A 21,644-nucleotide genomic window follows, 5' to 3' on the forward strand; every position below is an offset into this window, starting at 1 on the left:
AACTTTTTTTTTAAAATTTCTATACCTTTTTGGAATTTCTGATTTTTTGTCTGAAAAAAAATCGCTGACACTATTTCCTTGTGAACGAGCATCTGATAATTATAATCATATGTGTTTTCTTATAAAATTATCATTCATTAACACAGTTGAGCCATGTTATTATAACCACTGGCTCATATCTGCATAATTGGTTCTATGCGGGACGCAAGGAGATTGTGTGAAAGTGACTTGATAAAATACTGGAAGGTCGTTACATTAATCTAGAGCAAGGGTGCTCAACATTTTGGAGAGTGGAGACCACTTTATTGGTTTAGAAATGTGTCGCTGGCCACTTGAGTAATCTGAAATAAGCTTCACCCCACTCAGGTGATCTGAAAGTGTATTGTGGGCTGTTTGAGTGTTCTGGAAATGTGCCATAGGCAATTTAAGTGATCTGGAAAGGTGTTTCGAGTCTATTGAATGATCTAGAAATTTACCAAGAATCACTGAATTGATTAAAAAAAAATTAAGTGAACCTGTGAGTATTCTGCGAGCCACTCAAGTGATCTGGAAGCATGTTGCAGGCCACTTAAGTAAACTATAAGTGTGCTGCAAACCACTCAAGTAATCTGGAATTATACCGCGGGCCAGTCAAGTGATCTGGAAATCTGCTGCAAGCAATTAAGTAATCTGCAAATATATCATAACCCACTGGAGTGATTTGGAAATGTGCTTGTGGATTGCTTAAATGATCTGGGAATGTGCTGCGAGCCACTTAAATGTTTAATAATAATATTTCGTGGACACTTGAGTGGTTTGGTAATTTGTCGCAGGCCATGAGATGACTCTGAGGGCCACATTTGGCCCATAAGCTATGGGTTGAGCATGTATAATCTAGAGCCACGCCAACAGCAGTCAATTCAATAGCTGCTGGAAAGTGTTACATAGAAGATGTTTAGAGAAAGAACTGCTCAGTTTTGGGCATACTGTAACCTGCCAATTACCTTTTTTTTTAGATTAGACCTAATAAATAGCTTGTCTAACTAGTGACTGTAATGACTGATATATTTTCGGAATGCAACATCTCACGTTATATTGAAACAAAGCCATCTTGGGACTCTTGCCTCATTTTATTAACTTCTCCCAGTTGATGTCAAAAAATAGGTGGTGGTTATAATAATGTGACTCGACTGCATGTAGCATGAATGCATTCTAGAGAATTGGATAAGTCCAATCTGAATTTTTTTTCTTTCTCTGTTGTGTAGGTTGTTCATATTTAATCCAAAAAATCTACTAATTTAATGTAATATATAATTTATTTCACACCAAAATCATTGTGTGCACACAAAGGTAAATCAAACTTGGGCAGCAACTCGGGCAGTTTATAATAAAAATATGTATACAATGTAGATATACCAAAAATATATTTGGTGAGAATGACAGATAAACACATTCCAGAACTACAGTGCAGAGCATTTGATGTGATCCACATTGGGATTCAGGGTTTCTAATGAAAATAACTGATTGATAAGTATATCCTAAACAAATCTCGGTTGCAAGTACATATGGTCACTGTACTTGCAACCGTATGACAAAAACAGGACGTATGGTCATCGAGTTTGTGACCAGAGAGGAACAACTCAGTTTTTCTTTCCCACATTATCCAATCACATAAACTGATTGCAAAATGCTCAATCTTTTTTTTTTTTCCGTATTATGAAATGGGATTTTTTTCCTTTATAAGCTAAAATCTAAAATTTTACTAATTCAGCCATTGTGAGGAATTAAAATGGAACTGTCTAATGTGCATCATGAATTAGTTTTTATTTAATGTATGATATGCTCTCTCTCCACGGATCCCTTGAGAAAGTCTTTCAGAAAAAGGTAGTCAAATCTGGTCAACTGAAAGAAATTGCTCAAGAACTGAAGGGAAAAGCTTTTTATACATATGCCTTTCTATAGGCAGGGCATTATAAAATGAGGCTCTACATGTATAATAGCTAGATAATACTAAAGCTTGATTACAACATTAAGTACTGAAATGTTTGTCTACGGAGGGGGAGGAATGAAAAAAAAATTAATTGATAAGAAGTCCAGGTAACTAAAAACAATTTTTTTCCCCATGATATTGGTCCATTCCGTTCCTGGCAAAAGTGATAATAATATCCAAATAATAACTTATTCATCATTCTAATAAGCAGTGTCTACTGCATATAAAGTTTGTTCTTCAGTAGCGAAAAGACAAAAAAAAAAAAAAGACCCCATATAGAAGAGGTTGCTCACTTGTCAATATGTAAAGTTAAACTGACTGGCCATATAAGGAGGAGGAAGGAAGGAAAACAGAGCCAATCACGGAAAAGAATGTGATACTGATGATGAAGGAAAATTATTGTGGTGTGGAGACCTGTAGAAACTGTTGCAAGGTTTTTGAGAAGAATGGTGTGTTTGTTAGGTCGTTGACAAGTGGATTGAAGTTTTTTGAGATGGAGAACTATTTGTAAAAATTAAGTCAAAAAGATGAATCACATTTTTAAATGGTTTTAGCTGACAAAAATTCAAATTTATGGTCAAAGAACCAGCACTGTTGTGCGATGGATGAATGATTGAAATCTTGGTTGGTTACATACATTTTATGCTTTTTTTCTGTTCTTTTTCCTGAAAGATAATCTTTTTCTATAGTTTATAGCCAATTCCAAATGGCTTTTCTTTTTGTCTCTGACCAAGTGACAGTATGCTATTGGGTTTTCTTCATTAGCAATGAAATGATGCAGTTACATACATTTTTTACATTTAATTGCATATTGCTTAGATGTGTAAAACTCATTTGTAATGTATTTTGATATGTGGGCATGAGAATATTATTTAGAACCGGAGCCTCGGAAGTGTTTCAGACGAGTCGTTACTCTTGACTTGAGCATTATTTTAGAGAAATTTATTTCTGAATTCTTGGGGGTGCTTGGGCCAGTGCTATGAATATTGTGGACAACCATAACAAACCTTGCTCTGACACCATAATTGTCAATTATGGTGTCACACCATAATTAACTGACCAATGTTAAATGAAGTTTCTTGTTCTTCATCATTGCCTTAGTTTGAAGCTATTAAATGGATTAGCAGATTTCATATTGAAATATTTTTATAAAAGCTAATTTACATGTTATTTTCATTCAACAGGTTAAGGCTGCTTTGGATGCGGTTACAGAATGTGCCAAATCTGGAAATGGCAATTTATTGGGATTAGCTGTTGAAGCTGCCAGGGCAAGAGCTACTGTTGGTGAAATTACACAAGCCATGGAAAAGGTTAGCATTTTTTTTTAGCCTTTTTGGGACCAGAGGGCTATTTTGTAAAAAATGTTTCATCAAATTGAACATCAATTGTAAAAAACAAAACAGATATTACTCTCGCCTGTTTAAGCAGAAGTTTCAGTTGCTAAGAGAGTAATTTTTTTTAGCGAGATGCATGTTCTGCACTCGAGTCAAATTCACATATATTTTCTATTGTTTTTAATCTCTGCTCTGCATTCACTCGTACATAAAATTTTTTCTATTTACACTCATACATCACATTTGCTCTATTTCTTATTATTTTAGGTGTTTGGACGTCATGTTGCTGCTGATCGAATGGTTTCTGGTGCATACAAATCAGAATATGGTGATTCAAATGAAATAGCTGTTGTTCGAGACAAAGTAGAGGTGTGATTTTCAATAAGTTTTTCCTTTAAATTGTTGTAACTTTGTCCATTGTATAGGTTCTGATGAAGAAAATGGTGCAGATACACATGAAAAAGGTTTATTCAGTAGAGCCTCCTTTAATTGATGCCTCTGGTAACCGAGGGACAAAGCCAGATCAAGGTCAACAGGTCGCATATTTATGTATATAAAATTGATTTTCTTTGTATATGCTCTCCATTCAAATCTACAATTTTAGATCAATTTCCAAATATTGCATCTGTATCATGCAAAACACGGCTTGAATGATAGGCTACTTTAAAAGTTTGTCAGAGCTGAAAAAATGCTCGAAATGGGCAAAAAACTATGTTTGCAAAAATATTTTCTTGGCCACAACAATCACTTTTAGAATGTTTACTTTGGTTACTGTGGTTTCCAAACAATGCATTTCAGACATATTTACTTTTTTACAATGGTTTGTTACTTCTTTAATGCTCACGGTACATTGAGAAAACCCAGGCAGCGCCTGGTATTTTTATTAGTAAATAATATTAATGAAGGTCAACAGGTTGTACAAGCGGCTTTTTAAATTCTGTGGACAATGTAAAGAGGTTTTTGTTGTTCTTAGCTTGAATCCATAAAAGTATGACACAAACTGTGAAGTGGGAGATCGGAACTCCTGTTTAAGGAAATTCATAAGCCTTTGCAGGATACCATCTCATGTATTTATTCTTAGCTGTGATTATTTACTTATTATCATCACAAAAAGTGTACACATGTACATTTTGTACTTTTCAAGCCAAATTTTATTTTGCTACTGCAATCAAATCAGTGATGAGCAAATAAGTACCTAGCAAGATGACACGTAAAATTAAAGCAAATTTTTTAAATTTCTTTTGTTCAAAAAATTTGCTATCTTTAATTAAGAAACAATGAACTAATTTTTTGAATTTTTAAAGTGATCATAAATAGAAAATTTGTTTTATATTGGTAGTGATAATTTTAATCACTACCAATTAATATCAAGTCAAATGCAACATCATAAAAAAACCAATATTTTTTTTTGAATTTCAGGCATTCCTAGAAGAAGAAGGACGAAGACCTAGAATTCTGGTTGCAAAGATGGGTCAAGATGGCCATGATCGGGGTGCCAAAGTTATAGCAACTGGTTTTGCTGACTTGGGATTTGATGTTGATATTGGACCCCTCTTTAGGGTAAGAATCTCTATATTCTATCCATTCTAGTTCATTGTAATTGTCAATCATATTGCATGATTGAACCTTATATGGATTTTCCATAGGAGGCAGTCTCAAGGAGAACATGGACCTCCAGTGCAAAACTATTTTCTGGGGCCCCTTTACCTAATTCAAACAGCCTATCAATTAATATATTTACTCTGAAAAAATTATACAGTTGAATCCCATTATAACGAAATAAAATTTTGTTATAAAGGAATTCATTCCTATGTAAACTTATCTGGGGTATTAGAAAAGTATTCATCATTAAAACGAAATTTTCACTATAACGGTATTTGCCAAAACAGGATTTGACTGCAGTACCAGCATAGAGATGAAATTATTGGAAATATTGAGAGAAGGGCCTTCAAATCCACATATACTTATGGAGATGGTGACAAATAAATATGTATATTTAGGGAAAGGCAAGATACAAGTTTGCGTTTATGAGTACACATGTCATTAAGGAGGGTCCCTGTGAACATGAGGCCTCTAGGTCATGCCCAGATGAACCCAAGTGTTAAGACAGCCCTGTTTTTTTAGGGGGTGGGGAACTGATAAATTTTAGATTTAGAATAGAATAGAAGTATAGAGAATCTCTTTCAAAGAAACTTTTAGTTTACCTTCAAAAAATTTTTAAATTGACAGAAATTTATTGAATCAGCATATGAAGATATTTTATTCATCTTTTAATTAATTTTTTTATCATATTGGCTTGGGGAGAGAAGCTTTGGTCTGCAGTCCCTTCTTTATGTATCTATGATATGTGCGATGAAAAAATTATCATCACGGTGAATCAACAACCTCAATATTTATCTCTATACACACAAAACATAGAACCGAAGAAGTAAATTTTTGGAGAAATAAAGAGTAACTGAAAACAACATAGATTAAGTTTTTCCTCTATAATGAGTTGTAAAATCAGAGTATTTTTGTTTGCGGTGAAATATCAAGTAATCCTGTATACTTTCACATTTTAATACAGACTCCATCTGAGGTTGCACAGCAGGCTGTTGATGCGGATGTACATGCTGTGGGCGTGAGTAGTTTAGCAGCTGCCCACCGAACTCTGGTTCCTCAGCTGGCAAAAGCACTGAAAGATATTGGCAGGCCGTAAGTAGAACAAGAGAAGTTTAGCATGTGAATGTCAAAAATCAATTTTGCTACTAGAACATTGTGTCGTTTTGCAAAGGCATTGTTACTTGTGCAATGCCTTTGATAGACAAATACAGTCAAACACGGTTATAACGACACCTCTGCTATAATACTGTGAATAATTGACAGTCCAAACTGAATTCCAAACAGAAAATAATGTGAATGAACCTTGCTTATAACATCAATGCAAAGCAACCATATTATGACAAACCTTTTTGTTTCTGTTTCAATGATGCTTTACCAAGAAATTACTAAGATTAGAGCTGATTACATCCTGGGAATGCTCATCTGTTGTTTTATTTATATCTAATATTGAAAAAAAAGATTTTTTGTGTATTTGACCTTCTGACTTTCTCATTTATCACTAAACAAAAAATTTCCATATTTTGCCCTTATTTTTTATAAAAGTGTCCTGTTTTTTAATGAAGCTTGCTCTAATTTACAATTTTTACCAGACCCAAGAATGAAGGTAATTTGCATAATTCATAAATTCTGTTGCAATGAATATGAATGAATATTCATCCCACATATTTGCCAAGTCTTTCAGTGCTATACGTTTTAGCAGACTTGTTTAGCATTGTTTTTCTCTCCAAGGACTAATTATAAACAATATTTGGTAATTTCGTCAACATTTGGCAAGAATCAGTGATGTCGCATATTGATTGTCTCAATTTCTCATTTTTTCCCCAATCAAAATGTTCACTTAATCATTATGAAATAAAAACTTCATGCAAAGTATTTGATTGCCACTGATTGTATTTTTATCAAAAAAGGTCTCGAAACCTCAACCTTGGTTGTAATGTCACCTCAGTTATAATGAAAAATATTTTGTGGAATCTCTTATATGCCATTATAACCAAGTTTGATTGCACATGAGATGTTGAAAAAGTAGGAGAAAGTGCTTACATGGTTTAGGGTACATTTTCACAAAGTTCTTTTCACAGTACTACTTTTTTGCCGAGGCCGGAATTGGAGGAGGACAAAGAGGGAGACTTCCCCAGGTGTCAAAATGTTAATGATAAAAAAATGAAAAAAATTGATTTTTATGTCAAAAAATATTGTAAAAACTTATTAAAAGAATTATGAATTTTTACTGTGGGGGAGAAAGGATAACACTTTTCCCCTCTCCTGATAAAAGTCACAGTTACGCTCCTGCTTTTTGCATCTGGCAAAAACATGTTCTTAAATATCCCTTTCACGTTTCTTCAGAGATGTTACTAGTAGTATGCTGCTCATCAGCATTGACAGCCATATGGAAGACAGATGATAGCACCAGCAAGAACATGAAACAAGTACAATTCTGACAACTTAAATACATTAGGGTTACGCATATACTTGCTCATGCACACACGACACATTCCTGCATGTACTGATTTGGTAGAAATTCTGCTTAGGAATGTGTACTAGGTGCATGTATGAATGAGTAGATGTTTCGTCATTATGCATCAGCAAGCTAAGAAAGTCATTTTTTTATTGTCAGTGTCCCATTTTTTTATGCCGCTACGTCTCTGAACTTTGATTATGAAATGATTACCACATTTGTTGAAAATTTTTTCTGCTACTTCATATTTTGTATATGATATCATTCTAATAAGATCAATCTTCATATTTACAGTGATATCTTGATAGTTGTGGGAGGAGTCATACCACCACAAGATTATGAATTTTTGTATAAATCAGGAGCCGGTGCAATCTTTGGTCCAGGTAAATCTTTATAGATGAATTTATGTATAAGGAAAAGAAAAGTCTTCCTAACCGATTTATGTGGTTTGCAAATTTGATTGCCTTATATATATATACACAGTGGATCCCGCTTATAACATTTTTCAAAAAACTGTCATTAAAAAGGGTTGTAAGCAGGAAATCTTAATGAGAATTAGTTGTAGTTCAGGCCATATGAAAATAAGTCGTACTAAGCGGGAAAATGTTCTAAGTGGGAACATTATAAATAGGATCGACTGTATATAAAACCCCCAAAGCAGAATGCATTGTATTGTTCTGCAATGAGCCCTAGGCTGCTATTAAATGTTCTGCGGTGAAAATCCCCATGAAAGTGTTTTCTAGTTAGTAAAGTTCCCCTCTTCTTCTTATCGGTCGTAGGTCCTCGGCTGTACCTCCACTACGATTCCAGGGCGAAATAACTGGATTCTAGACTCCCAAAAAGAAGAAAACAACACTTTATTTAATTTATTATCCAACACCTCCACGAAACCGTCCTGTCTCTTCGGTACCAACTTTTACACTCCCCTTCTTTTCGAATGTCTCTAATCGTTCTCGTTTCCCTCTCTCGCCACTCCTGTTTCTCCTCGGCCTTTTTCCAACCTCTTTTCTCCTGAACCTTACACGTCCCATCATCGAAAAGCACATCCATCATTTTTAAATGATGATGATGCTTCAAGAGCGTAACTCGGTTTCTCACGGCTACCGTGACAGGGCGTCGGCATTACCTTGCATATCCCCCTTCCGGGTCCGCCAGGCCAACGCATGACGCTATCCAGTAGGCGAGCGTTGCATCGTCCAGCAGCAACTACTTTGGCGGCCATACCATCCTTGAATGGCAAATAACGGTTGTTCATCCAAGAGTTCATGGGGTGGTGGTCACCACCGGCATAAGAGAAGGATGGCCTTTCCCTGTCCTGATTCCTGGGCACGCCGTTGTTGGCGATTGAAGATTTAGCCGGTTGTCTTCTGGTTTTCTCGGTCTTCGACTGCCGGTTCGTAGCTCTGTTGATTCCTTTGGCAAATGGACACGAAAACAATCGCCAGTTTGATTGCTTGGACGTTTCCTGCCTAGCCGGGAACCGGTTCGGTGCCGATCCCCTCCCTTTGACAGCATGATCATCGTCGTATCGTTTCGAGTTCATCTTCTTGAGCTGCGAGGCCTTGCCCTCGGATGCGGACGCGACCCGATTGGTCTTGCACTTGATAAGGGCGAACGTCTTCACCATATTCCCGTTGACGCACAGACAGCGCCTCGTACAGACATCCGGTATCCTAGATCCTCGATTGACGACTGCCACGTCGATGACTTCTCCGTGTTCTGATATAAACCGCGACACTGACTCGGGTGTCGTTTCCTTGAACGGCATGTTGCAGACCAGGATCATTTTTGCGCATCTGGTCTCGAAAGTCGGTACGGGCACAATCCGGCGCACTTTAGTGCCTCCTCCGTTGACTTGGAATTTGTTCGAGCTCCTGAGACAGTACCGGACGACCCTCCAGTCCTTGGTCAGGGTCTTGACCTTCCTGAAAGATGAGACCAACCTCAGGCTGATGTAGCCCTCCTTGTTTCTCTGGATTTGTTTCAGCAGAAAGTTGTTCTTCATGATGTTGAAGTCAGTGAAGTAGCTCTCGACTTGGGATATGATCCTCTCTTCAAGTTCTTCGTTAGGTATGCAAAAATCGTTGTTATTGCCGTCGTTGGCCTTCTGTTTGCCATCGGCAGATGAAGTACACACACCGTCCCTACGGCTTGGCTCATTGATCGGACTTGGAACTAGTACATTTCCCAAGAGTGCGTCGTACGCCGTCGGACATATCAACATTTCATTTATCAAGCGACTCGACACTGCGCAAGAAATCGGCACGTACCCGTGTTTGCCGTCGCTGATCTTCATCATACATATTTTCAGAGGGGCTATCTCACTTTCGCCAAATGCGGACTTGATCCTTATTCTCCCCTCGCCTTCACTGTCGTCGATCTCAACCAAATCCGATCTAACGACTGAGATCTGGGTCCCAGAATCGACCACGCCTCTTATTGTCTTCTGACCATACTTCAAACTCACGGTCTGCGGTGTGTCAATGTCCGCACCGACACCAGCTGCCGGCACCATGATATGTGCTGTTAGGACCGTGGTTTTTTCAATCATGTTCCCCTCTTCTGTCTGGACAGAGTTCGCCTGGGCCCGACTCAAGGGCTCCTGCTGGACTCTTGCAGGACAAAACCTTGCTATATGGCCTTCTGCTCCACACGCATAACAAGTGACTGCGGCTCTCTCTCTGGTATTCGAACCCATCGTCGCTTTAGGTGGGAAGGACTCACCCTGAAGTCTCTGGTTTTCGCTGGCTTTCCATCTCGGATTTTGATGAACCGGTTTTGGGGTTCTCGTTCTGTCACTAGGGAAGGGTGTCTTCAGAGTCCTCTTCACATCATCGAACCTATCTAGTTTCTCCGATAGCTCACTTGGAGACACCATATCGCTCCATTCGTCCAGATAGTGTTCCTTAAAATCTGCTGGGACGCGTTTTTTCATTTGATCGCTGATGATTAAATCTCATAGTTGCTCAAACGTCATGACCCCCAAAGCCTCTGTCCATCCATCAAAATAGGTACACAGTTCGTGGTAGAAATCTCTCCAGGTGCCCTCTTGATTCTTGTGGCGCGAAGAAAACATCTGTCGGAACTTCTCTGGGGTGAGTTTGAATCTCCGCAATAACAATTCCTTAACTTGATTATAGTCCTGTACTTGCTCTTCCGGCTCGCGGGCAATTAACTGGTTCATCTCGTAGGGAAGAAGTCCCAAGAGCTCAGCTAACCAATCTTCCCGTGCCAGGGCCGCGCGACGAGCTTGCCGCTCGAACAGCACCAGGTACAGACTTATGTCTTCTTCCATTCTGAACTTTTGCATCATGTTCTGGAAATCCCGGCTGGGGGTTCTGCCGTGCCCAGCTTGATTATTCTCCTCTCTTCTGACTCCTGTCTCGATCCTCAGTCTTTCGAGTTCATGTTCCATCTCCTTTTCTCTATGCCTCTCCTCCATCTCCATCTCTTTCTCTCTACGCCTCTCCTCCATCTCTTTCTCTCTACGCCTCTCCTCCATCTCTTTCTCTCTACGCCTCTCCTCCATCTCTTCTGTTTCTTTCCTATTGCCTATGATCGTTTTCAGCATCTCTCTGCACGTCACTTCGTTGTACAGTTCACTTTCCTGTATGGTACTCACTAGTTGCATTAAGTTGAACTCCGGTCGGACTTCTACCCCCAAGTTGGCGGCCATGGTCTCCAGATCTTCCTTGTTCCCCTTTGCCAAATACACCATCTTTATTTATTGTCTCGATACCGCCGTACAACACTTGCTCCTTTTTGCCTGGGCAGGATTGCCCCTCTCAGCACCGGTTGTCGGGTTGACTACACGAAAAAAAAAAACAGAGTGGGTGCTCGACTCTGCTACTATCCTTCTATACGAACCGGGTGGTTCCACCGTCGCTAGGACACTCTTCTTCGAATTCAGCTCACAATCTTGAGTCGTTGAAGCTACGACCTCATCCTGTCGACTGCGCCAGTAAAGTTCCCCTCTTCTTCTTATCGGTCGTAGGTCCTTGGCTGTACCTCCACTACGATTCCAGGGCGAAATAACTGGATTCTAGACTCCCAAAAAGAAGAAAACAACACTTTATTTAATTTATTATCCAACACCTCCACGAAACCGTCCTGTCTCTTCGGTACCAACTTTTACACTCCCCTTCTTTTCGAATGTCTCTAATCGTTCTCGTTTCCCTCTCTCGCCACTCCTGTTTCTCCTCGGCCTTTTTCCAACCTCTTTTCTCCTGAACCTTACATAGTTTTTTTTTTAAATATTCCAGATTGTTCTGCGACATACAAATACAAAGGACACAATAGGCAAATCACCCAACAAGGTGGCTGAAAAAATTATGCCCATAAAAAATATGGATGTCAAATATGACCAAAATACTTAATATATATGTCACAGATTTCAGCATGTTCTCTTTTGGGGTATATATAAGCTGAGTAATTCAATCTAAAAGTTCTTTTCTAAAATTGTAGTGGGGGGGGGGGGGAAGGGTTAGGCTTATGTGCAAGTTGGTTTTCTGTCAAAAAAAAACTTGACTCTCTCGGGTTTTACCAACATCTCTTATACTTGTAAGTTAGCAGGGATCTTTTATGAATGGCTTGTGGGCTCAGTAAATGTCAAATGTAGTCCATGCTGTGCCAACGATCGAAGCCATCTGTCCTATATCAAGGGTGCTCAACTTCTGACTCATGAACAAAAGTTGTCTGTGGGAGTGCTCCTAAAAAGTATGAATCCACACAATACAACAACGCCAGTTTGTAGCCAGCAATTGCTCATATATGACCTGCAGACTAAAATGGTTCTGTACCCTCCTGCATTCTTGAGCCCTGTTGCTGCTCTCTTGTACAGCATCACGCGGAAAAAAAAGGGAAGAGCGGGGAAAAAATTATATATATTTTTTGGACCCACTTATATGAGCAGTTTTTAATTTTTTGGTATTTGGGTCGTTCTAAAGTGTAGCAACAGTAGTCTATATATGGAAGAAATGTGATAGAATTAAGAATTGTTATCAATACTTATTATTGACTTAAAATTATTAGGTTGAATAACTGAAAAATCGGTATGCTTGCATTTATAATAATGCAAGATTTACCACTTTAGCTCAATTATTTTGAACAAATTATTTTTGCTGAGAGTGTACTGAAACATTGTAGCAATGCAATTATATTTGGTTCTGTACGTATAAAACACATATATATATATACCCCTTATTTTACTTTTAAGGTACAAAGATTCCAGACGCTGCCTTAAATGTTTTGGAACTGATATCCAAGAATACGAGAGAAACAGAAAAACAGAGGGCCAAGTAAAAACTATTTCGCCTGAAATTTTTTTTTGAGATTTATTTTTTTATGATCTGGTTATGTGTATGTATGTATATAACAGTTTATTTTTGTAAAAATATAAAAACACTGAAACGAACTGGATATCCACAGACAGCTGTGCTATAAAATGACCTCAGAGTTTCTCATCTAAATATGTTCTTATGAAATATTGAACTGAAGAGACATTGGCTATTTGTATACTAGTCGCAACTTTGTTTATTAAAATTGTTTTATTTTTTGTTTGTTTATGAGCAAATGTTTGCATAAAATACCGTATCTATGCATTGACACCAAATTTGAACAAAAATTTCACCATCCCTATCATTTCCCAATTATCGAAGTGTTCTAGGAATAATTGCAGATCTATTGCATTTGACTGTGGAAAATGGTTATTTGAATCAAAAATACAACCTTTATCTAAGACAGCGGTTCTCAACCGGTGCTCCTTGTGCACTCTCCAGGAGCTCACCGGAAGCTCAAGGAAAATTAAAAAAAAAAACAGTAAAATTTAAAACAGTTATAAATATTTTTTAAATAGTAAAAATAAATCACTAACCTTGATGAATAATTAAAAAATTGGTACGGCTATGCCATAGAATATTTTCACTTGTAAGGGCTGCATGAGTCAAAAAAGGTTGAGAACCGCTGACCTAAGAGAAGCAAATCAAACATCTGTAGAACGATTTGTCAAGTGGCAGCCTCACTTATCAGTGAATTTTGATATTTTATTTTATAAATAGTGAGAATTGTATGTTGTCTAAATTTGAATATAGCGCCCTCTAAAATTTGTGGAGTTGTTTCTTGAGTAATATTAGATGCATTTCACATACCTTGTACTGATGATCTATTGAACTGATTTTTTCAAAAGTGATGGGAAAAGTTCTGATGAAATATAATTTTTCAAACTTGGAGAGAACAGTTGAAATAGCAAACAGGGAATTTTTTTATGTTAAAATAATTTAATCTATCCAATTACCTCCAAGCATGAGATGAGACTTATCCAAGGCTGGTTATTACACTTGAAAAGTTTTATAAAAATTCTTTTATCAAACTTGACAAATGTAATGAATAAGCTTATCAGTTGCATTTGCTCGAACGTAACTGATAAGCTCATTGGTTTTTTTTTGGTTTACTAAAGAACTTTTATAGGGTAATCTCTTGGTTTGAGGAAAAATAACGGTGTCTCGAGAATCACTTATCAATGACAGTTTTCAGGTTTGGCTTTTCCTTCTTGAAAACAGAATTATCTGACATGACTCATAAGTCGTATCTCGCACTTGGAGAACTGTATATGAAACATATATGCTTGAACAGGCTAATGTATAAGTATTCACATTATAACTAAGAAACATAATTACAATAAAATACAAAAAGTTTTAATGCTGTGAAATTATACATCTCTAATTTTAAGGAAAATCTTCCCTTATACAATAATAAATCCTCTTAGGTTCATGTGAGAAAAATGTGAAGAATTTAGAAATCATCCTAATACAAGTTTTGATATGCTTTTCACAGAGTTTGTAATTGATAAAGGCGAGGGCCTTTTTGAATAAGGTAGCCTTGATTATTGAGATTATCTACAAATTCCCTGAATGCCATAGTATCGACACCTGCATCTTTTGCAATATCTTCCATCTGTTGTATCGTGAAGAAACTGTTTCCAGATCTGGTGGCCACAGTGTTAAGACGATTGAGAAATGTTTTAGCTTTTGATCTCTTACTCATTCCTGATCCATGGATAGATCGTTCGAAATCAATGTTTCCGAACTCATCCGAATAAGTATCAATCATGCTGTATTTCATGATATCAACTACTACTTGAGCATCTTCTTCTGAACATAATTCACGTAATTCCGCTCTTGCTCTGGCCTCTGTCAATCGTATCATTGATTCCAATTGCCGATTTGTGATTGGAGTACTGTGTGGAGACTGGTGCTGTTTTCTGAGCTCCAAATAAAAATTTTGTAGAATTTGAGCTGCTTCAGGCGAAAGCTTTGGATGCACATATTTTCGAGCATATGCTATGTATTTTCTTAATTTGTCTACAGGAACTATGGAAATATTCTCATCAGGATCGAATCTCAAACTGTCTATCAGTTGATTTTTGCCATCAAGCAGTGAACAGTTGGCAAATGTGTTTGTTCCCTGTCGTAAAGCAGGTTTGAATAAAGTATTTGATTTTTCAGAGTGCATGGCCATAACATGTGCTGAAAGTTTGGAATCTGTCTCTATGTCAGCTCTGTCCACAACAATGAACACCAAATCGAACCGTGATAATAGAGCACTTCCAAGTTTTAAGTTTTCAGATACGGTCTTAGCTTTATTGTAATGTCCTCCAACAGGATTAGCAGCAGCAATAATAGATGTTCTTGCGGGAAGCACACAAGCTATTCCACTCTTAGCAATGCTCACAGTTTGCTGTTCCATGGCTTCTAGCAACGCATGATGCTGTTGAGTCATTTTATCAAACTCGTCTATGCAACAACAACCTTGATCTGCAAGAACAAGGGCTCCAGCATCTAATGCGTTTTCTCCACCAGGTTCTTTGGTGAGAGTTACAGTGAGACCAGAAGATGTTGTTGTGTTTCCACAAACATATACTCCACGAGGAGAAACATTGGCGCAAGCAAGCAACATCTGGCTTTTACCGAGTCCAGGATCACCCACAATCAGAACGTGGGAATCGCCTCTAACAGGAACTCTGTTACTATCTTCAGCATATCGTTGACTTCCACCAAAAAGGCTCAGAACTAATCCTGCTTTTACAATCTCGTGACCATAGATATTGGGACAAAGTGATGCAACTATGAGTCGAAAGAGTTTATCCTGAGCATATATTACCTTGATGGTATAAAGATCTTCCGTACCCAACTGCAATCCACCAGGCATAACTTCGTGTGAATCTGGCTGCTTCTCCCTTAAACACTGAATAGAATTTGCAAGTATGTAAAGTACATATGTTGACTTGCTTCTCACTACACCAAAAGACTTTTCTTTTGGATCGGTGACTTTTACGATTCCAGACACAGTAACTATATCTCCAGGCACGCATCTATCAACCAAATCTCTAACTAACTCGCATTCAATTGTCCTAGGTACTTTACCCTTCTCGCTATCATCCTCATCGTTTGATATTTCTTGAACACGAATGTTTTGAAGTGGTATCAGTTCTGTATGGTTTGAATTACGCAGCGGCTTGAAACTGTGACTGTTACACGGCCTGGTAATACAGCGATTAGGTACAGTGTAATTTCCACTAGGTTGTAGAATGACTTGGACTGCAAAGCATCTATTGCATTCAAAAGCTAATTTAACACATAGAGGTTTGACATTACCTACTCTTACTACGGTACCTTTAACAGAAACAAATTTCCTATAAGTGTTGGTTTTCAAATGTTTGAATGGCAAAATATCGAGACCAATAAACCTAGCATGGACTAAAGGCACTTCAGCGATATCTTGATCTTCATCTGAACATGTCGATGAGGTATCAGTTGCTTCTGTTTGGAGCTCTTTCACCTGTTGTTGGCGCAGTAAATTGTTCATCGCCAATCCGAAATAACTGATAATGTTCTTTGGAAAGTTCTTCAAGTCAAAATAGAAATTTGGCCACTCTGAGATGAAATCCTCATCAGCTTGTACACGGTTGACATCTATGATGAAGCTTTGCTTTGCTTCGATTTCCGACTTCTTAGTGTCCATATTTTTCCGCAAGTAATTTTCGATGGTTTGGAGTTTCTTTACGGGCTCGGCATTTTCGTCATAAACCTCGCCTGGCAAATAAGCTTTCCACGCCGCGTAGGGTCCCGATGATGTGTCGGTGTCTAAAACGAGTGCAGGCGTTTGACATATTTGAGACACTTCGGTGGGCTCGCTTCCCGAAGGTGGCGGAGAATTTCTGTCATTTCGAAATTTCTTATTATTGATCCATCGCCCACGCCAACTTTTACCTCTCCAGTTTTTCCGGGCATTTCCTGATCCTTCGGATGAACCGGGCTCTTTGGGAGCGGCATTTCTTTTCCGTGCGTACATACCGGGCGGAAACGACAGTTGGAGTGTTTACATCTTTGTGTTTGGTATTTACCGCCGCATGAATGACATTAGTTGTGGTTGTACTTTTTACACAGCTGTTTTATCGTCTGCAATTTTAAAAAAAATTTAGCGTGATACGCAAATGTAACTTCACACAACCAAAGCAATAATAGTTATTGACCATATGTACCTTAAAAAAATACGGGAAAATACAGGACATGGCTGATTGTCGCCAAAATATAGCAAACTTGCTGAGTATTGCTTGGATCAAAGAAAAGTCGCCAATTGGAGGAAAAAAAAGCTTTACTGCAAACTGAAGTGAATTTTAAAAAAAAAGAGACAAATATGTTAGATGAATATTTTTATTGAAAGTCTTTTTCCTCGTAATGTAGTTTCTGAGTTTGGAAGATAATTTTAACCGTTGGTTTGAAAGAATACAAAATCGAATTGGCTTCTTTACCGAGAGGACCAGAAGAAAAACAAAAATACGGGACATATGGTCATGAGGTATAAATAGAAAAATTGAAAGTAGAGCACAAAAAAAAGGAGAGGGGCGGGCGTGAGGAAGAGTAAGCAGACAAGAGCCAGCCAGTCAGTCATTTCGTGGGAAGCAGCTTCCGGTGACGTCATATTTTGAGTGGGCATGCCATAAATAGTCAAAAGCCTTTTCAGGGAGGGTTCCGTTCATTTTCACATCACCTGTGTTTCAAAATTGCAATAATTAGCTGATGCAGCTCGAAATTAACCATTTGAATTGCCATATACATTGCCATTTAATGCCATAATTGCCACCGATCAGCCATTTCTCGCCGCCGCCTCGTTTTTTCGGTCTTTGTTGACGATTTTGTAACACATACATTGCAGCCAAGGGTAAGTTAAGTGCCCGTGAGTCAATTGTTTATACAGATCTTAGATCTTTGTCTATATTTTAAATAGCTATTATGGTTGAATTTAGATTAAAAAAATTGTGTGGAATTATACTTTAATATCTCCTTAATTATAATCAATATCCATAATGGATCCATAATTGGTGTGAATAATCAAGACATTGTTTGGACAGAGGTGATATGGGTTTGGACTTGTAGATTGTAATCGTAAATTTCTTATGATCTCAACACAAAAACATTGTTTATGAATTTATTCATTTATGTTTATAAATTTTCATGACTGTGCCTGTTGTGAGATCCAGTTCATGCCTTAATTTAGTAAGATCTAATATTTAGATCAGATCTATTAAAGAGGTTAGACTTAGAGGATCTAGTTAATTTGCAATTATCACCGTAAAACTGCTGTTTTAGAAATTCGTTAAGAAATAGTTTAATAATCTACGGATGTAGTCTAATTATTCTACAGTGCAGTAGAAAAAGCTGGAAGAAATTGGCATGCGGTATAAAAATGAAACTTTGACCTTAAACAGTGGCATATTTATGGATTGGGGGGGGGGGCTGATGAGCTATACACTAGGGCGATAAGTTCAGAGGGGTAGCAAATTAGTTGAATGGCTGAAGAAAGGCAAAATTTTTATAACTCTCAAGCCTCAATAAAGCTGCCTTTGCTCAGACAGCAAGTGATTAGGTCTGAGTGATCAACAGATTGACAAAGAAAGTTTGAAATCAGGTGAGTGAGCAAGAGTGACCTAGAGAGTTAGCAAGTACATAAGTGAACAGAAGAGTGATTCCATGGTTCCATTAAAATCTGTCCAAGATATAGAGATACAGTATCATGGACATTCAGTGTTATAGAATTATGGCCTGCTCCATTCAAAACCATCCAAGCTCCATTCAAAACCAATGTAGGGAGGTGTCTAGGATACAGAGGTGTCCCAAACTAACAGGTTTTACTGTAGTTGTTTTTAACCTGATAGATATGTTAAATAACAAAAAACTTTTATGTTGATTAAAGTTTCATATTGTGAACTATAATTACTGAGTAGGCCCAGTATAAAATATCTATTTTAATATTTAAAATTTTCTGCTCCGCCCAAAATTTAATTCCAAATGATAAATTCTCGCACAGCATCTGTTAATACACCAATTAAACTCATTTATTCTCACTCAAAAATTTCTTAGCTTAGGTTGTGTAAATTCAGAGTTTAAAAGAGTATTTTCAATGTGTTATTAGGGGATTGGGGGTTAGTTTTTTGACCCCAGAAACTTACACAGTATTAAAATAGTCAAAATATTATTGCCAATGTTGTCAAATAGTTTTTTTAACCTGATAGATATGTTAAGTAACAAAAATACTTTTATGTAGATTAAAGTGTTTTATATTTTGAATTATATTTACTCAGAGTATAAAATATATATTTTGATATTTTAAATTTTCTGATCTGCCCATAATTTTATTCCATGCTAGAAATTCCCGTGCGGCATCTGTTGATACACTAACTAAACTCTTTTATTCTCACCCAAAAATTTCTTAGCTCAGGTTGTATAAATCCAGAGAGTTTGAAAGAGTGTTTTCTATCAAAGTAGAGCTGGCAGGACTTGATACCCAAAGCATTGTTTTGTATGTTTAGATAGAGCTTCAATTGGAAGACCCTTGCATTATGAATACTAGTAAATATACCACATCATAGTCAAACTTAGTCATTTTTATTTTTACTCTAAGAATAAATTACCGGAGTTCCTTAAGCATCATATACAAAATAACACTGCCAATTAAAAGACATTTTAGTCTACAATTTAGTATTTCGATTACCAAGATATATTTTAATAATAACAAAAATCAACATTAAGGTATATATATAGAACTTTTTAAACACCTGTCATAAATGTTTATATCTATGCAATTGAAAAAATTTTGAAAGGTCAAGAATCCTCTTGAATTGAACAAAAAATATCAAATCATTTCATAATATTTCTTTGTTTTTATACTATATTCTATTCAAATTATATATTTTAAGAAGAAATACATAACATCTTATATTGTCCAAAATAATTCTGTAGAGAGCAGAAAATTATTTTGCAATCATAAAAAGTGTTTTTTCTTTGTATAACAGTCACTTTTAACATTACATACGATTAACGTGTGTATTTCCAATGAGAATTTTCATATTGAAAAAAATTATTTGAGGTTTTTGACTTGACAGTTTAAACTGTCATGCATCAAACGCCTGCCAACCCTGCATCAAAATATATGTTGTGATCTTTTTATGGTTCATGATCTCATATGGTTCTATTTACATTAGTGTGTCCCAAATAGATTGGAGTCTTATGAACAAAATAAAACATCTGAGCTGGGGGCTTGACGTTCCCTTGAGACCAATTTAAGCACCAATCTAATTGTGATATTGTAAGCTTATACACTCACTGTCTATTTTCTGTTGGTGGCATTAATTATTAAACTCATTTGTAAAGGTCTTTTCTGCTCTCAATAGTTCAGTTTTTAAGGTGAATCTTAAAAGGGAAAAAATGCACAAATTCTGATAACCTGTTAAGTATGAAAATATTTTTGACTCTACAGTGCAGGGCTTAAAAAAATTGATAACATTATGGTGACTGGAAATTTGGTATTGGCGTATACAACTTTCCTTGAGCGATGACTAAATTACAGTTAGAGAAAACACAAAATTATCAGAATTTGCATTAGCATGTTTGGCAATGTAAAAAGTTGTCAATAAGTCATGGACAAGTATGAAAAGTGTCAATTTAGCCCATATTTCTCAGAAAAAAATATTCTTGGCTCTAAAGAAATTTGGCTGGCGCCTGAATTTTTACTTTGATTTTTCAAGCCTTTGCTATAATGTGTTCATTGTTTACTCATATCATTCACAAAGTATTTCATATTAAGTATATGTGCACTTATATGTGCAATCCTTCAATTCTCATCAGATTTTAAATACAGTAATATCCTGTTGACTTACGCCATCCCACATTTATGTCCTGTCTTAAAAATTATTTTCCCCCCTTCAATTTGATACATTTTAAGCAAAGCTTGCAGATTTCAGGTGCCTAACACAAGAAGAAGTTGAAAAAAAACAAAAAAAAAAAAAAAGTTACAAAAATCATGCTTTTCTTCTAAGAAATTTGGCTAGTGCCTACATATTTTTTCAATTTTTCAAGCCCTGACTTTAAGGCTTTTCACATCGTGTTCTTCAAAAGAAATGTTTCCCTGAAAGATTTGCATAGAAAAGACAAACAGATAAGTAAGAATGAAGAAAAGCTGCATATTTACACCTCTCCTCCTCCGAGGAGGATGGGGGTATTACTGACGTAAGCTGGGGTATCAGTATACAATGAAACATCAATGAAATACGCATTGTAACTATCAGTGAAAACAGTTCTGAATTTAACTACATTGATCATACATCATCTCTTTTATGCCAAAAACATGGATATGGGTATATTTTCACTTTCTTTTTATCAACTGGTTGGGTCCCTTATTTTGCTATCCAACTTTTGCCAGAAATACGAATGTGTATCCTTATTGAAATGCATGTTACTAAATATTTTAGAAAATTAATCTCCATAGAGTAACATGGGTAAAGTATGCATTCAAAACATCATTTCAGTGGGTTTTCTCCCCCAAGAATTTAGACATTCATGTTTCTGGTATAAGGGGGAACAGTGTGTCATATTTTCCTGTCACAATAGACAACTAATTTGACCATTGAAACAGTTATTGTGATGTTGAAGCAAATTGAATAGCGATCCTGAATTATTGTTTTTCAGGTACAATTGATTCAATGAAAAATTGGTTTTTCCATAGAATTTTAGATGCTGCATTGTATTTTTGTTATTCTTAAGTTGTTTCAAAACATGTTTCTAACAGGTTTTGAGTGGGCTAATAACTTACCAGTGAAAAATGTCTACCTCTTATATTTGGTACAACAAAAAGAAATTTTTGTATGAACATATTGAAAAATAAGTGTGGGCTGAGGGAATGGGGGTTAGTGACTAAAGAAATAAAATGAAAATCATTTATGAACTTAGTT

At 36.7% G+C, this 21,644-nt stretch overlaps 3 protein-coding genes across 4 annotated transcripts in view; 2 read left to right on the plus strand and 1 right to left on the minus strand.

The window, feature by feature from the left end:
• LOC149078591 (methylmalonyl-CoA mutase, mitochondrial-like) overlaps window positions 1–12,916 on the plus strand; it is a 28,233-nt gene extending 15,317 nt beyond the window's left edge. The window contains exons 13-18 of the mRNA XM_089240708.1: window positions 3,154–3,279; window positions 3,571–3,672; window positions 4,723–4,863; window positions 5,870–5,997; window positions 7,655–7,743; window positions 12,576–12,916. Coding sequence (XP_089096834.1) covers window positions 3,154–3,279; window positions 3,571–3,672; window positions 4,723–4,863; window positions 5,870–5,997; window positions 7,655–7,743; window positions 12,576–12,661 — 672 coding nt within the window. The 3' untranslated portion in view covers window positions 12,662–12,916. The remainder of the gene's footprint in view (window positions 1–3,153; window positions 3,280–3,570; window positions 3,673–4,722; window positions 4,864–5,869; window positions 5,998–7,654; window positions 7,744–12,575) is intronic.
• Window positions 12,917–14,014: 1,098 nt separating this feature from the next.
• Window positions 14,015–16,858, minus strand: LOC149078592 (DNA helicase MCM8-like). Its single transcript, XM_089240707.1, has one exon. The coding sequence runs from the start codon at window positions 16,706–16,708 to the stop codon at window positions 14,186–14,188; it is 2,523 nt and encodes an 840-aa protein (XP_089096833.1). The 5' UTR covers window positions 16,709–16,858; the 3' UTR covers window positions 14,015–14,185.
• Window positions 16,859–17,302: 444 nt separating this feature from the next.
• Window positions 17,303–21,644, plus strand: part of mys (position-specific antigen beta subunit myospheroid) — a 31,316-nt gene continuing 26,974 nt past the window's right edge. Inside the window, exon 1 of one of the 2 annotated variants that reach the window (XM_089240709.1) lies at window positions 17,303–17,578. The gene's annotated coding sequence lies outside the window, so the exon portion shown is untranslated. Of the gene's footprint in view, window positions 17,594–21,644 lie in introns of both variants that reach the window. The other variant, XM_089240710.1, reaches the window with a different exon arrangement.

The sequence above is a fragment of the Pholcus phalangioides genome, unplaced genomic scaffold (genome assembly GCF_987345545.1).
Source record: "Pholcus phalangioides strain wild (caught in Gottingen) unplaced genomic scaffold, Ppha-v1.0 ptg000013l_1, whole genome shotgun sequence".
Taxonomy (NCBI): Eukaryota; Metazoa; Arthropoda; class Arachnida; order Araneae; family Pholcidae; genus Pholcus; species Pholcus phalangioides.